This window comes from Symsagittifera roscoffensis, chromosome 6 (assembly GCF_963678635.1).
Source record: "Symsagittifera roscoffensis chromosome 6, txSymRosc1.1, whole genome shotgun sequence".
NCBI lineage: Eukaryota > Metazoa > Xenacoelomorpha > Acoela > Convolutidae > Symsagittifera > Symsagittifera roscoffensis.
In genome coordinates, this window is record NC_087067.1 from 41,688,888 (window position 1) to 41,706,451 (window position 17,564).

At 35.0% G+C, this 17,564-nt stretch overlaps 1 protein-coding gene across 1 annotated transcript in view; it reads right to left on the reverse strand.

Annotated features, from left to right (window-relative positions):
* LOC134847564 (uncharacterized) overlaps window positions 1-17,564 on the reverse strand; it is a 318,779-nt gene that overhangs the window by 1,141 nt on the left and 300,074 nt on the right. The window contains exons 13-20 of the mRNA XM_063864641.1: window positions 16,635-16,736; window positions 16,326-16,403; window positions 13,986-14,366; window positions 12,927-13,070; window positions 7,340-7,520; window positions 2,749-2,844; window positions 1,866-1,918; window positions 416-565 (exon numbers count right to left, since the gene is read on the reverse strand). Coding sequence (XP_063720711.1) covers window positions 416-565; window positions 1,866-1,918; window positions 2,749-2,844; window positions 7,340-7,520; window positions 12,927-13,070; window positions 13,986-14,366; window positions 16,326-16,403; window positions 16,635-16,736 — 1,185 coding nt within the window. The remainder of the gene's footprint in view (window positions 1-415; window positions 566-1,865; window positions 1,919-2,748; window positions 2,845-7,339; window positions 7,521-12,926; window positions 13,071-13,985; window positions 14,367-16,325; window positions 16,404-16,634; window positions 16,737-17,564) is intronic.

The following is a 17,564-nucleotide window of genomic DNA, read 5'->3' on the forward strand; positions in this document are numbered from 1 at the left end:
AGCAATGGTTTTTGTCAAAAAATGACTTGAAAAACACTATTCGAAAAAAAATCCAAACATTTTTTTTTGCAAAAATTATTTTAGAAGTTTTTTATTCCTAAAATATTCCTGGCTTGTCCTTCTATAATAAGCATGCTTTAATCGCTCGAAATTAAAATAAAACTCAAAAAACCGCGAATCAGTATTGAAAGTGCGAATCACGACACTGAATCACATCCGAATACAAAGTTTCTCCCCAATTTTCAAATGGTCGGAACAACAACTCAGGTCGGATGCTGATATACCTTATATGCACTAAAACCCTTACTAGAAGGTAGCAGAGAATTAATCAACAATAAGTTTTTCACCGACAAAGTCTAGTTTCCGATTTCAAGACACTTGCTCCCGCAAGTTCATCGTTAATGACAATACGAACCTGTTGAGGGGCGTCCACCAGAACATTTTCGAGAGCCTTGCAGAAGAAAATTAGAGAAGCGGCGTCGTTCTCATTGGCCTTTTCCTCTATCAGGATTGGAAAGTGAGTAGTGTCTGTCTGCTGCTGTCCATGGTCCACAAGGTCAATGGTCTAAATAAAACAAAGTACTTCTACAAAAAACCATTTTACATATCTTCTTTTCTAATTTTGATAAGAGAAGACCAGCTAGATAAAACAAAATAATCGGCCTAACGCTGCACCATGTCAACATCATTCTCCCCTCTTTTCCAACTTGCAAACCAATGTTGGGAGGCAACCCAAAGATATTAAAACTTTCAACTTCTTTCGAATTTCAAAGAACAAACATATCACATTACAAATCTCTGCATTTCCAGAATCTTTCATGATTGCCACTTTTTGATGAAACAAACCCAATTTGAGAAAAGGGTTTAGGTAGTTAGAAGTAATTCAAGTTTTTTTGCGCTTTTGACAATTTGTTAAACGAAAGCAGGAAATTACATTACTTTTAGCATATGAATTTTTTTTTTAAAATCCCAAAAAATGAGCGTGAGCAATTAACTATTTCTAACGAAAAAAAAAATTGAAAAAAAAAATCAACACGACTTATATTCACGACGTTCATTGACACTTAAAAAACAAGGTTTTTATGTATTGCCAAACACCGGACCTTAAAAGGTTCAACCACCTAGTGGGATCCCATAAAGTTCGGATAAATTCCATGGTTGGTTTGGAGAATTTGAATTTGTACTTTAATGGGGGGGGGGGGGGGGGGGGGGCGGCAATAGGTTTACTCTTTTCTTTGCAACATATGGGCCATACAGCATATCAAAACAAAATTGGTCAGTTGTTGTGCAAGTAGCCCAAAATGTTAAGACACAGTAATTAAAAAAATAAAATAGCCAGAATTTATGATTTAGACTTTTTGATAAAATTAACCGAATTTAAGAAAACTGGATCAAAAAGTAAATCTGAAACGAAAAGTTAGATATCGATCACGTTTTTTGTGACTTTTACACTTTCGCTGTTCGATAGTGGAGTTTGCCTTCCTTTAAAAAAGGAAAAGAACAAAACTTAAAAAGAAATCAGAAGTCAAACCGCGAAAAAGAAAAATTGAGCCTGAACAAACTTCAAGACTTTTCTTGAAAGAAAATAATCACGAACTACGTTCATCGACTCGAAACATCGCCAACAGTTGGAAAAAAAGTAAGAACATGAAAAACGAAAGATTTAAAATTTTTGAAGATTTTTCAGCTTTCAAATAAAAAATATATTAATTTGAAGCTCTAAAAACGGTTGATTGGCACTGATTTAGAGAAAACTCGATCAAAAGTTAATCAATTTTTTCTTTTACTCTTAATATTTTCCTTTTTTACACTTAAAATTACCTGTAAAACTAAAACGACGAAAATTTATTCTGATTCAAACTTACCAGCCGGGCAACTTTGTCAACGGCGATGGTGAAGCAACACGATTTCACCATAACTAAAACAAAGTATACTTCTTCACAAATTATAGCGCGGGCAATTTGACTCTATTCAAGCATGTACACTAGTGAACAAAATTAAGCGCAAATTCTGAATTATACTCTGCAAAATGCCTGTTTTTGTTGTACATTTTGGATACTGTTTCTTTCTAAATTCAGTTGAATTTTTACATTGACCGAGAGCAAATGATCAGAGCTACAATCTGTGAAAGTATCAAAATTTGGTTTCAATGACTTAACAATGTAATCCGGGTCCGAAAAAGCCAGTTTTCCTCATCTGCACTAAACTTTTTACTTCGCGTGAATAAGTAACAAACATCTGAGTTTGGTAAAAATTTCACACTGAGTGTTTCCTTTTTCTCGCTGAGAAAGTTTCACGTTGGATGAACAATTTTTTTACTCCGCTTATTCGAGAAAGATTTCACTACGATGCAAAACTTAATGCAGGTGAGGAAAACTGGAATTTTCAGACCCGAATTACATTGGTAAGTCACTGAAATTAAACACTGATTGTTTCAGAGATGGTAGCTCTGATAATTTGCTCTTGGTCAATGTAAAAAATTTTACGGAAGGAAATGTTGTCCAAAACGTACATTAAAAACAGGCATTATACAGAGTGAAATTAATCTCCTTAAAAAGTAAGAAAAAGAAAGGAAAAAAGAAAAATTCCCTTTAATTTTTCAAAAAAATAAAACGGCCTTATCTAATACGCTTATACGAAACATGGAGATCAAAGGCTTCGCTTCTCACTTATTTCGAACAAAGTTGAGTGAATGAACCCAATTTGAATTCCAAAGTTAAAAGGGCATGTTGATTTCATTCAACTTACCCGAATTCTCACTGCCCTTTTCATTGATTGTCTGTTTGCTTTTTCCGTCAGCTAATTTGTAAATGATTTTCTGTCGATCAGATGACAATTTCAAGGCTGAAACAGACCACTTAAGTGAACAAAAACATACACATACTGCTACTACTGTAACACTTAATTCAAACGTAGCCAACAGGCAGTTATAAAAGTCAGCGAGTGCAAGAAAACAAAATAATTGCCAACTTTTTTTTGTAAAAACTTCACTTTCGAAGAGTTTAAATTATATGGCCTTAAAGGTCTTTGAATTCAAGAACAGTATATGACTGACAGTTCTCTGATGAAACTAACTCAATTTGAGAAAACTGGATCAATATGTAAAATTTTCATTCCGATGGGAAATCAACTTAATTTAAAAAAATCAAAAGCCAAATCGCGAAAAATCAAATTTGTGCGTGAACGAAGTTTAAGGACTTCATGAAAAAAAAAACAAGAAATTCGACAGTTTCAGATATTCGCAGAGCTCCACAAGAAAGAAAACAAGGACATTAAATTGGAAATTAAATTGTTAGTTAAATTGTTACATTAGTCTTTGGCTCATTTTACCACTCAAATGTTCCCACAGAATTTTTATTAAACATTAGCTTCTTTCTCCGGACAAGAGAGAACATAGCTAACAGACAGTTGATAAAGTGTAAAAGAACAGAATAACGATAGAAAATTCGGTTAAGCTCTTTTTACGTTGAAGCTTTTGGCACTTCAAATACTGTTTATGATTAGTACTTAACGATTAAAAACAAAAAGCTAACTTCTTGGAATAATTTTAAATTTAATTTGGAAATTTAAAGAAAAAAAGCCCCTAAAGCTCTAGAAATCCCTGAAGCTCTGGAAAAAAGCACCTAAAGCTCTAGAAGTATAAAGCTCTTTGAATTTGAAGAAACTATTCTGATAAAACTAACGCAATTTGAGAAAAGTGGATCAATTGATAAAGTTTCTATTCCGCTGGGAAATCTAAAAATTAAATTCCACTTTCGAAACTAGAAGTCATTCACGTTTTTCGTGACCTTCTCAATTTCACTGGTCGATAGTGGAGTTTGCCTTCAATTAACTAAGGAAATGAAGAGAATTTACAAAAAAGTCAAACCGCCAAAAATCTAACTTGAGCATGACATAAATAAGACCAATATAAACGAAAAATTACTTCGTTCTTTTAAGCTGAAGAGACTTGAATGACTTATGGAGGTGGACATTGACATACTTGTTATAACCACGATGACATGAAATTACAACGAGGAACAAAGTAGTGCAAAGTGTTGTTACTCGTCTGCTATTTTATCATTAGGACCAAAAAACTTGCCTAAATTCAAAGCTGCATTTTTCTGGTTTAGATTAATTTACTAAACGCTACGTGTTAATAAAAATACCTACGTGTTAATAAAAATACCTACGTGTTAATACCTACGCTACGTGTTAATAAAAACGAAAAAAAGCGATCCCAAATTGGCAATTTGCAAACCCTATAACCTTGCGAAAATGATCATAAAAGAAATATCATTTTAACTTCGAACCCAGAAGAGCAATATCTTTCAGATAGTATGAAAAACAAAAGTCTTTATTACGATTTCAAACACCTATCGTGATTAAGCACTAGATTATATGCAAATATGAGGGAAAAAAACGGAAACTGGACCCAAACTAGGACAACTGACAGGGAGAAAAGAGTAATGAACGCAAGGTAAGAAAACAAACTAACTTGCTGTTTGAATAAACTTTAACTTTCCAATTTTTGAGAAAAAAAGCACCTAAGGCTCTTTGAATTTGAAGAAACTATTGTGATCGACACATTTCTGCTAAAACTCAACGCAATTTCAGAAAAGTGGATCAACAGGGTAATTTTTTTATTTCGCTGCGAAGTCTGAAAATTATATTCCATTTTCGAAACGAAGTCGATCACGTTTTTTGTGACCTTTAGACATTCGCTGTTCGATAGTTGAATTTTTCTTACTTTTGAAAGAGGAAGGGAAATGATTTTAAAAAAATAAAAGTGAAACCGAGAACACGAAAATATGAGCGTAACCAAACTTCAGGACTTTTCCAGAAAGAATGAAAATCACCAATATCTATATAACATTCTTCACTACATTTATTTCACTTAAAAAGTGCGAGTTCATTAGAAAAATTAAGCCCGTAATATAACACAAGCAATCGAAAACAACGTAAGGATTTTTGTTTTTACAACTAATTGACAGCAAGCTAACACCGTTTTACTTCAATCAATATAAACTATAATCTGGAGCTTAATATCTATGACACTTTCTCCACACCGAGGAGAAGCGCAGCTTCAAACCACTAGCAATTCAGAAACACAAAAAAAATCTTTTAACAAGAGTTAAGCAATTTGCAATTACAAAAGCGAAGTAAATAACAAAAGCAACAAACTTAGTTTAAGACCAACTGAGAAAACAATTGATTAAACTTTGCAAAAAAGAACCATCGGTTTTTTTTAAAATTAAATGAAGCCAAAAACAACAACTGATCATCACTTCCAAACGTGAAAAATTTTTTTTTTCAAAGGTTGCTAATTTTCATGAGTCTAGCAAAGTTTACCCTTTAAAAATTGCTAGTTTTCAACATATCGACGTTTTTATGATTGTTCAGAATTTTCTCAAAATAAACTTAGGTTTCTTTCTTTTCTCTTAAAGGAAAAAAGCCTTAGACAGCTGTTTAAAGGCTACCAAACGAATATTATAGACAGGAATCTAACCGGAAAATTTGAGCTCTTAAATAGTGCTAATTTTTGAGATATCGACGATTTAATTTTTTTTTCCAAAACTTGTTTTTTTTTTTAATTTTCTGACCTAAAATGGGGCATCGCCATCATGCTAACTCGGTTAATAGTGAAAAGTGTACTAAAATTATATGATTGATTTTGAGTTTTAATACACAGAGGCGAAGCTGCGCTCTAAAACGACCAAAAAACGGCGAGAACATGACCAAAACGCAGCTCTTTCAAGTGAAAGAAAAAAAGAAAAAAGCCTCGAATTAGCAAAAACTTGGCTACGTGTAGGATTCGAATCTGCGACCTTGGAATTTTGTCTCAAATACTAAACACTCAGCCACGGATGCTTAAATTCCCCAAAAACTAGCCACTAATAACGAAGCGACATATGCTAATAAATTGCCAATTCGATGCCGCAAAAGGGACACCAAATACAAAAAGACACAATTTTGCATGTAACAAAATTGAAAAGAAAAAAGCCAAATTTTGTATAAATTATGCATTTGAAAAAAAATTTCGAAAAACATTGAGTAGGAAAATTTCTGAAATCTTATCATTGTACTGCTGTTTGAAAAAAAAAAACTTTATCGGGTTCCTTTGATCAATTAAAAAGGCATTAACTGTGTTTACTTGTTACGAATCAAATGTTAAAGCAAATATGACATTATACTGCAATAGCAGCCTATCGTTGAACGTGCCACCAAAAGTAGCACTTTTATTTGCGACTAAAGTTTGAAAAACAGAATGTTCGTATTAATACACTCGCGATTATATATGTATTTTGCTAATTATTGTCAATATTTTTTTCAAGTAAGTCCTCTTCTTTTGTATACCTGTTAACAACAAAAAATGTAACGCACAGGCGAAGCAAAGCTTCGCATCACTTGCGATACAAGGAAAGCACAGAATTGAAAGCGAATAGAAAATGAAACGGAAATAAAAGCCGAAAAAATATTTCGAAACATTTCAAAAAAAGTCAAGAAACACAACAAACAGCATTAAATAAGTCAAACCGCTTAGTTTTTAACGAGCGTCCACAAAGCCACAACGCGTTCATTGAGCCAAAAACATCCGCCCTTTGATCCGAAAACAAAAAATGCCACAAGAAAATGTTGACAAGAAAAATGTTGAGATAGTAAGTTTTAAAACATTGAACTAACTGATTTTTAAATCAATCATTTTTTGACCTCGAACCGAAAAAAATCAAGGTAACTGAGGTGATAAAACATAACCCGAAAACACTTAAGCCGAATGAAATTTTCAAGTAAAACAAAAAAAAAACAAAATATATGATGTCAGGGCTATTAGTTTTATAAAATATAGGAATACATCAAAAAGACTTGCATCTACGACGGCAACTGTTTAGCGAAAAAATCTACAATGTGGCAACTAAGCCGACACAACATAAGCAGACAAACAAAAATCCGACAATTCAACTTTTCCCGGAAAACTTTTTAAAACTTCTTGCATACAGGAAAAAAGGTTCGGCTGGGACACGAACTCCAGACCTTACAGCACATAGACAACCGCGTGACCTCTAGACCATATAGGAAGCAGTCTCGAAGTGGCCCAGGTTTTCTAATAAAGTTACAATTTGAACTTCTCATGTAAGAAGTTGTTGACGGGAAAAAGTCTAGTTCCTAATAACAAGAATCTTGCTTTCGATGGTGCAACTGACTTTGATAAAAATTTGATATAAACTCTTTCATATCTATACAATTGAAAAAATAAGATCGTTATCCTTTCTTTCTTTCGTAATTGGCAGGGAGATGAGTGGACGATTAAAGATCCACTGGTGATGTTTTCGATCATCTCTTGTAATGACTGTACACTCACATATAACTGCGTCGACTTGAGGTTTCTTCTCATATACAGCGAGGTCCTTGTACTTGCAGAAACAGACCACTTCATTCTTGCTGCAGTAGTGTAGACACTGCTCCTCCCAAATCTGAACAGCCTCTTTGGCACATTCCTCTCGCAACTGCAAGGAATCATTCGAAAAAGCATTGTCGCTGCCCTAAGAAAAAAACGTCAATCAGAGAGAAAACCAAAGAGTTAGTTCGAACAAAAGAAGATAAAAACAGAACAAAAAGAGAAGGTTATTTGACACGAAAAAGAAACCAAGACGAAAAAAAAACTATTTCGTGAACAAAAACGCTCGTAAATACCTGTTACTCTGTTTGACAGACTGAAATTGCGGATAGAAAAATAACGAAGAGACAATTTAAAATGGTTTAGGAACTCAAGCTTCACGAGAAAAATCAAAACACGAGCTACAAAAATACCACAAAAAACCACACGAGCTACAATTTCGAAATTAGAAACAACGTAGATTTTTTTCGCACATTGTATAACTGCACTTATAAAGCTTCCAAAAATCAAAGAATAGAATTGGCACAAAATTGGAGCAGAAAAGGAAAGAAAAAATTAACATATATCAAATGAGATTCCGTTCTGATACTAAATTAGAATTTCGCTAAGCAAATTATACAGATTTAATCGTTTTAAAAAATAGCAACTGAGATCTTTTCAAATTGATTTTGGAAGTAGTTCCATTTACAACTAATTGAGACAACCATAACCAACAGACAAAATCCAAACGAAGCGGGCTTCCAGTGGCGGATCCCAATCTTGACTTGCCAGTACGCAAACTGCATCAAGCCACCCCTCCCAGGGATCGGTTAAGGACGCCAAGTCTGCGTTTTCGGTTACAGAGCGTCTGAAGCCAACGTTTGACTCATTGACAATGATGAGCTGGTTAATATTGTCTTCGAGTGATTAGTAAAAAAAGTTTAAGGACAGTTTCTAGTTTAAGAAGGGAGTCTTTCAGTGCTCAGAAATGTGGAACTTACCACTAACTTACAATGGGGCCGCAACAGCGCTCGAAAGACATTCTGATCATACTAGTGTACTTAGACTCTCAAGTATAATGAGTACTGATAGACCGCATCGCAGACCGGGCAGTCCCGAATAAGAAGTGAAAAAACTTTTAAAAAAGAAGAAATTGTAGTTTAAGTATCTTGCTAATTAGGTATCAAAACCTAATAAACCTAATTAGCAAGATACTTAAAGTTTTGCTTTGATTATATTACCTTAATTTGATGCTTATAATGATGTTTAGGAGCATATAATTAGGGCCTTTGGCCTGTTTATGCTCCTAGGCAGGCTGTAATCATTGGAAAATACTGATTTAAATCAATGATATAGTACAATGTGATTAAATTTAATGCCTACTGAAATAAAAATAAATCCAAACCAAGCCACTCCCTCTGCTTGTCCTTATGCTACTACTCTGCTGCATAACAAATCCTAAACACGGTCCTTACAAATGTTCACACTAAGCTCAAATTGCACAAATGTGACTGAATAAGTTTTACATGTGGTAGCCTAAAATTTTGTGCGAACATCGTTAGTTTCATCGCCCTTCATAAAGTACAAACGCATCACCTTCTCAAGAATCAAAACCCCTGGTGGCGTCCCTCATGCTTGAAGGACCGAATGCTTTAATTTAATTTTAGCTTACTTTCAGCCAATCAGAATTGAGTATTCAAAATCTCAAAGTAAATCGCAAAAATCTCAAAGTAGGAAAATAAATCCAGGCCATTAGTGTTAATACTGACAGCTTAGACAATTAGCAGATGAGTTTTCAAGAATGAAAAACTCTTATGAACTTGAACTCGTAAATCTTGATGTTTATCTAAATAGTATTACGGTTGCAACCCGCAGTTTGTAATATTTTTGATTATTTTTCACTTATTTTATACATTTTCTGTTAATATCGACTTCGATTTTGTGAGAAAGGCATTTAGCCGATCGGAACACTAAGCAATTTTGATTGGTTGAAATTTTTCAAGCATTCGGTCCCTCAACCAAAACCCCTTAGACTCCAACTCACTCTGCTCCCACGCAGAACAAACACTTACTGCAACAATTACCCAGATCCAGGCCATTTTCAAACTACCTGTTAATGCTTGTTAATCTAGTTCTCTACTGTTGATTCAAAAATGACTTCTTATGTAAAAGTAAGCCCACGCATTATTATTATTATTATTGTAGCTTTACAACCAAAGGTTGAGGGGCGGTTGGCCCGTTAAGAGTCGGAGTCCTTAATGAAGTATGGGATCCAGTCAGGAGGACGTTATGTCAAGTCTGGGATGGGCGTTGACAGGAGGCAGTCTGCAGTTAGAATCTCTGCATAAGAGGCAGCAACATCCAATTCTCCAGCTGCATGGAATATCAACATCGTACCGATCGTTAAAGATTTCGAGCAGTCGTCGCTTTAGCCCAAGGGGGTTTAAGCTGTCTATCGATTCTGGAAGTAGATTTATTAACCTTGGCACGTGATCTAAAAGTTATTTCGCTGGACCTCAAGACGGATAGAAGGTAGTTAAAATAACAAGCGATCACTTGACCTGGTTGTGCGGTGGATATGAAGTTTAACAAACTCATGCCAGTTGAAGTCATATTTGCCGGACATTATTCTAGATAGGAGCAGGACGTCTGCAATTGAAGGTGTAAGGAGACCGGTAAAATATTCAGGCGGGTGAGTCTGTCTGCATAGGATAGGTCTTGGTAGCCCAAGATCCACTTGGTGCATCGGCGCTGAACACGCTCGATAGTAACCATGTCACCTTTCGATGCGTACTAAGCAGCTGAAGAAGAGAATATCGGAACAGCAAGTGATTTATACAAGTTGAGACGCTGGGTAGGCGGAAGTGAATGTGCAGTGTTTCGTTTGATGAGGAAGAAGCACTTGTTAGCTTTGTTGCACTTCGCGGAAACATGGAGCTTCCATGAGAGGCTATCGGACACAAAGACGCCAAGATATCGGATTGAGGATGCCAATGACAGCTCGTGATCACCCAATGTAATACGAGGTAGATTTGGTTTCTGAAATCCCAACAGCTTGCATTTGCCGATATTAAACGGAAGCCCGTTTTTCTCGGACCAAACGAAGAGGGTGGTAGCATCGTCGGGCAACGAGCTTTCATTACCAGCAGGAGTTGTTGATAGGAGCTTCGTGCCGTCTGCGAATGAGAACACGGATGATTTAGTCCCGTGAGTCAGGTCGAGGCGGTAACTAAGAAACAATAAAGGACCAAGAATGGATCCTTGCGGTACTCTACTGGAAATCCACCGCGCACTTGAGCTGCAAGAGCCAATCGTGACGTATTGCTGCCTATCAATGAGTTTTTGCAGTAACAGTTGGTGATTGATCTTGTCAAATGCCTTGCTTAAGTCTAGATAAGGTGAACAAACGGAATTCTAAGACACCTCTAATTAGATTCTTTTGAAACGACAACCAAAAATGGGAAGCAAAAAGAAACTAAAAGACTATTCATGACAAAAGCCTGTTTTGAATACTAGCCATGATCACCAGTCGCTCAGGGTCAAACAACCTTAAGTATCAATGTTCCTACCAGTCTAAGATACTACGCCATCTGCAAACAATACCCCAAAGACACCAGTGAAAGGCTTTATGAAAATACTACAACACAAATAACGCCAACGCTGGCTTTGTTCAACAGTACTTATGACTCCTTAAATAAATGCTCACTCTCTCTATTGGGCCTCAATGACACTTGCAGACTGAGCTATTGGCCATAAGACATGAATAGATTCATATTGAGCTGAGGGTGAAATACCATTGATTTTGCACAGATCATTCAAAACACTTATCACTAAAACAAATCAGGGTACCGTATAGCATTCGATACGAACTGAATATAGTGCTTTCCTCACACAGTCCTAGATATTTTAAGGACACGTACACTTTCAAGATCGCACTGGTGTGCGTGCGATATTCATAGGTCTGTAGGAAAAAAACACCATTTAACCATTTAATTGCTTCATTCCTGCTGTGTTTCATGATGTAACTTAACTTGAAACATTAATTCCATGTACTGATTATGATGGTAAAAGAGTAGCTCATACCGAAAAAATATATATATGGTATGTTAAGGCCAATGCTGCCATGGGAAGGTTTTGGCGTGTTGCCCCGAGTACCAGATCCCAGATGAAATTTTAGCTTATAAGTATAGATAAATCAAGCACAGCTTCGAAGAATACTGTCTCAATCTCCTCTTCAAAACCCCGCCAATCTTTCCAGAGAAACTATAAGTCGGTCTTTGGAGAAAAGGGTATGTAGTCAATTAGCGATAGCTCGTTATGGGTAGGGAATCAAGTCCTTGGGTCAGCGCTAGGTAAAGTAGAAAGGTTTAAAACACTTTTGCATCAGATATTAAAAAATCTTTGTTTGCATTTCATTATTAAAAGACAAAGAAAAACTTGGTGAGATCGCGGTTGCTGAGAAAATGACCAAAGTTCGCATTCCAGAAGGACGATTGCGAATTGATATTCCCCATTCAATTCGGCTAAAAAACAAGGATTTCCATCTTTGACAGGGCCAAAGCCATATTCTTGGTCTGATAGCAACAGAATTTTACTTGCTTGGATATTATATTTCTTTTTTAAAAAAATTGAGCAAAATTAACTTTAAAAATGTCATATTTTATGCAGTTCTGGAAAACCTTGCTTTTTCAGGTCAATAAAAAATTAAAACTGAAGGATAAGCAAAAATCATTCCTTTTATCTTTGGATCAAAACTGGGTTTTCCTGGATAATTTGTGCATTTTTTTCAAGCGTAAAGAAAATTCAATTTTGGAAAAGACTCAATGTAAATTATTAGCAGAAATGTGAAATTTGTTCAAAGGCGTTAGTTTGTAAGATTTCAATCGTTTATATTTTGAAAAAAAAAAAATAAGCAAAATTCTTGATGATGCGTTTTCAATGTCGCCCAGTATATATAGAGTCTGAACTACACTAGTGGACAAAATTAAACCCAAATTTACTGTTAAATGTCTCAATGTCCATTTTGGAAACCAATACCTTCAAATTTCAGTAAAAAGTTATCATAGAACAAGAGCAAATCATCAGAGCTACCATCTTTGAGACTATCAAAATTTTTGTTCTCAAAAACTCACCCATGTATATTGAAATAATCAGTGTGAAACTTTCATTGAACTCGGCAGCTTCTTAGTTTTTCACGCCTTAGACCATGTGTTGCCCAAAAAGGACATTGGAAAGAGACATTTTAACGAGAAAAAAAACCAAATATGCATTTAATTTTGTCCATAAATGTACCTTCATCGACTCTTAAAAAAACGAATACTCTTTCTCCGAAAAATACTACTTATAATAATACTTATAAAATCATATCTAGACTGATTGACGGGGTTTTACAGAGGATATTGAGTTAGCTTTCTTCGAAGCTGAGCCCTCTTCCTCTGTCACCACTGGCGACAACTTTTTCCGGATCTGATACTCAATGCGAAATTAATAAACTCGGCTAAGCATCTTTGCTTCGATCATTGTCATTTAATCAATTTAATTTATGAACATAAATTTATATAGCATAGTTTACCCGTGGTAACTCAATATTCTTTTCGTATGTGATTTTCTGCAAAAACTCTTTGGAGTTAGGAGCCTGTTTTGGATTCGGAGATGCCCACTTCAGGTAGTTCAAGTCTCGCACATGCTCAATGGCTGATCTTTCAAACGTAATCACCTGTACACAATAAAAGCAACTAGTAAAACATTTAATGCAGCAAGAAATAAACGTTTCATTTAAATAATTATGACAATCGATTATTGCATTCTGGATTGGATTCTGGGTATTTAAATGGCAGCGGGGATATAGGGATTTGATAAAGCAGGATTCTGTGCGCGCTTTAATTATTGGGCGTCTATCTATTTAGATCAATGATCATATTTAATTTCTCATTCGGTCCTTAATCCTGGTCATTTTGTGTCATATGTTAGATCCTGATAGTTTCATGCCTTAAAGTCCTCCTCTTTTCAATTTTCTAAAAGTCAGGCTCTTTATTTATGTGAACAGCTTTGATGGCATTGAAAACTCATAAAGCTTCAGATCATAGCAAACAGACAGTCGGAAAGAGTCAATGAACGCAAGTAAACAGAAAAATACTGACTATAATATTTTTTCAAAACATCTCAACTTTCGAATTTCAAAGACAAAAATAAATCGTCTTAAAGCTCTTTCAATTTCTAGAACAATTTATGAATACCCTTTTTTGAAAAAATGAACCAATTTTGAGAAAATTGAATCAATAGGTAAAATGTTATTCCGCTGGGCAATCTGAAAACTAAAATCCACTTTCGAAACTAGAAGTCGATCACGTTTTTTGCGAACTTTACACTTTTGATGTTCGATCGTGGAGTTTGCCTGCCTTCCTTGTAACAATAGAAATTAAAGAATTTAAAAAAATCAAAAGTCAAGCCGCGGAAAATCAAACTTGAGCCCGAACAAAATTAAAGTCTTTTCCTGAAAAAAAAAATAATCATCACGACCTATATCAGAGTCTTCACTACGTTGACTGACTCTTAAAAAACAAAATGACAATATATAACGCTTGCTATTCGCAAAGGTAAACAGGTAAACAGAAATATCCCATTCGCCAACCTTGAAAAAATGTTTGTGGCGATCAGTTGGTCTCCCAAGCAAGAACGTATTTATAAAATTTTCCAGCAGCTTCGTTATGAAATCCAGAAGATCAGATTTTCCTGGCGTAGATGAGCCAGAAAAGAAATAGGAATAAAGTTTCAAGCTCTCGTCTTCAGTTTTCGCGCTCTTTTTCAATCGTTCTGTTTTGATAACTTTTTCGAAGTCGAAACCAAGAAGCTCAGATTGTATCATCAAAGAGTAGTCTTCAGACTCGGTCTCTTCAATCGGCTTTTTCTGTCGCTGCAAGCCGAGGTTTTTCAGCACGAACTCGGTGGTGTAGAAGACTGCTTTCACAATGGGCACAGGAATGAAATGCTGCCCACAAAGTTTTCCAATTATCTGAAGCGACGACACATTGCTTAAAACGCTGACCAGAGCAAACAGTTCAAAACCAGCTACCAAACTCAAAACCAAAAAATAATTATGAGCTCGATTAAATTTGATACTTTTACTGAGATAATTGAACACCTTTTCTGCTTGACCTTTTTGATGAAACTAATCCAATTTCGGAAAATTCCGATTCATAAGGGAACTTTTTACACCGCGGTGAAAACTTAAAATCCATTTTTGAAAAAAAGGCGCGTACAATTTTAGCGCCATTTGCAATTGGAGAGTTTTATTTTCCTTCAACTAGGCAAATAAATTTCCAGGAAAAAGCAAAATATACACGACCTATAAAATTGTCTTCACCTCGTTCAGTGACATTTGAAAAGCACTATGCTATATTATGAACGTCTAAGATGAAAAATTTGACACATAGCTAAAATCCACTAAATGACAATTGGGTGGGAACAATCAATTATTTGGTTTCAGCAACAATGAAGCCATTAAAACGGGCGAAAGTTTTCAAACATAGCCAACTAAAGTTGGAAAAGAGTAACGAACGCTGGGAAACAAAAAAAAACCGACTGGTTTTTTTTTCAGAAATCTTCAACTTTTGAATTTCGAAGAAAAAATAGATTACCTTAAGGCTGTTTGAATTTGTAGAACAGTTTATGATAGGCACTTTTTGTTATGCGCTGTGAAATCTGATAATTAATTTCCATTTTCGAAATTAGAATTCGATCACGTTTTTTGTGACCTTTACAATTTTGCTGTTCGATAGTGGAGTTTGCCTTCATTTTAACAAAAGAAATGCACTGAACTTACAAAGAAATCACAAGTAAAACCGCAAAAATTCAAAATTGAGCGTGAACAAACTTTAAGACTTTTTCCTGGAAAAAAAACAGACAAAAAATCACCAAAACGTATATAAGAGTAGTCACTATGTTCATCACTCTTAATCAAGGTTGTTTATCGTGGTAATTACATCATACACATGCGGGGCGGTGGAATCACTCATACGCGAGGGACCGAATGGGGGAAAATAAAAACCAGTAAATCAGATTTCAGTAATCTAAAATTTGGAAAGTAAACATTTCCAGGGACTGAATATTGATATTGGCCGAATATAAAAACGGCAGAAATATGCAAAATTTTCAAATTGTCACTGACCGCCGCCGAATTAGAACAAATTTTATATTTCAAGGGTTTCGATATGAAAGATGCAACATATTGCTTCATTTAATTCATTTCAACTGAATGACAATTGCTTCGTTGTAAAAATTGACTTTAGGCTAATTTTGTTTTCGTTCCTTCGCTCACGAGTTTTTTCGCGCATTCGGTCCTTCGCGCACGAGAATAGCCCCCATGCGGGGCTTCCTTATACATTTGATTGCAAAGAGAACAAGACTGCTCGTATCAGGGCGAAGCCCTGAATGTTCCGACTGCCTTTTAAGGTTTATGAAGCAGTAGTTACATAAAAAAATTAAATGTACTAAAAAATTTTTTTTTAAAATTATAAAAAATTGAAATTTTTTATGAACTCATCCCCCCACACGCCATGTAAAGTGCAAAAGAATAGATTTCGCTCATTGTAACAAATAAATTATGGCAAATAAGCTTCTTTCAACTAATTCAATTTGGAACGATTTCTAAGAGGGATTAAATCTCCGCTTACGCGTTTCTAGCGCGAAATATATCGCGCGTTAATTGTCCCAAATTGGCCAAAATGCCAATCTTTAAACCAACATAACTTTACGAAAAATGATCACAGGTGAAATACCTTTTAAAATCTAAGCTCAGGACAACAATACCTTTTGAATGATATAAAAAAGTTCCGTCAAAAATGGCTAGTTAAAAAGTCGAAATTTGTCTGAAGAAAAAAAACTCCACCCCAGCACAAATATTCCGTTACTTTCGTATCGATAGTCGGAACAACAATAAAAATGGCGAGCAGCTTAAATTAGCTATACTTACATTGTCTGTTGTGTTGTTTACAAAATGATCGATGACATCCAAGTGGAACTCTCTCACGTAGTTCTCCTCCTGCAGACTCTGAAAACAAATCCAAAAATAGAAAAAATCAGAAACACAATTGATATTTCATCATTTAAGGAGCAACAACAAAAACTATGGATATGCGTGCGATCTAGATAGCAAACAATAGTTGTTCACAACTAAATTTTACACTCGATTGAAACTAAGTCCGATATTCACTACTAGATTCGGATATAGGTTACAAAGTACGATAGTCCGCGATTGTATAGAAGATCTTTGTTAACTTACTTCGAAGTCTAGAACCATCTTTCGCCGCTCTGGTGTTAAATCCCATGCTTGTCCTCGATTTTGGAATTTCTGGTCTATAGCTCCCTTTCTTCTGTCAAATTCCTAAAACCGAAACTATTATGTTCACAATCCGCATTTTAATTTCTCATTTTCTATCACTTCCAATCAAAAAAATTTAGCCATGTTTTATACCCTAGACCTTACAAAAAGATTTAAATAAAACAAATAAGGAAAATTAAGTCGCAAAAAATTAAAAATTCGATCTTTTTTGTTTACTTTTCCGTTCCAAATTATATCAAAGGCACAATTTGCACTTATTTTTACCGGCTATGGGATTCTATTTTATTTTGGGAAACCATGCTTTGAAGCAAACCATCAAATTTATGTAATATATATAATTCGCTTTTTGTTAACCACTAACACGAGCGTTACGTGATACCACTAACATGAGCGTCCAATTTGATTCGAAGACCACTGAATTACACCACTCAATTATTCTAGAAGTACCCAATATTTAAGATACACGTACTAACTCTTGCACCATTCTTTGTACACATAGCTTCAGAATCAAAACAAACTATGACATTTGAATAAAATAATTCATCGCTCGCGTCGTTAGGCCCATCAATGTCTTAATTGTATAATTCTAAATATAGATACAAAAGATATCTGACATGTTTTTCTACAATGATGCATACCCATTTTTCAAAACAAAAAAATGCAACTGATGATCCGCATGCAGCTCAATTGCTTATGGTAACAAACTTAGTCTCTATTTTGTTTAATGGTATGTAAAGAAAGAAAGAGTTCATTTCTGCATTCTAAGTAATAAATCAAGAAATTAATCTAATTCCAGTTGGCTGAATGATTTCTCTTGATTGTCTTTTTTTCCGAAAACAGTAATTCAATTGATTTGAATTTGACAGAGAA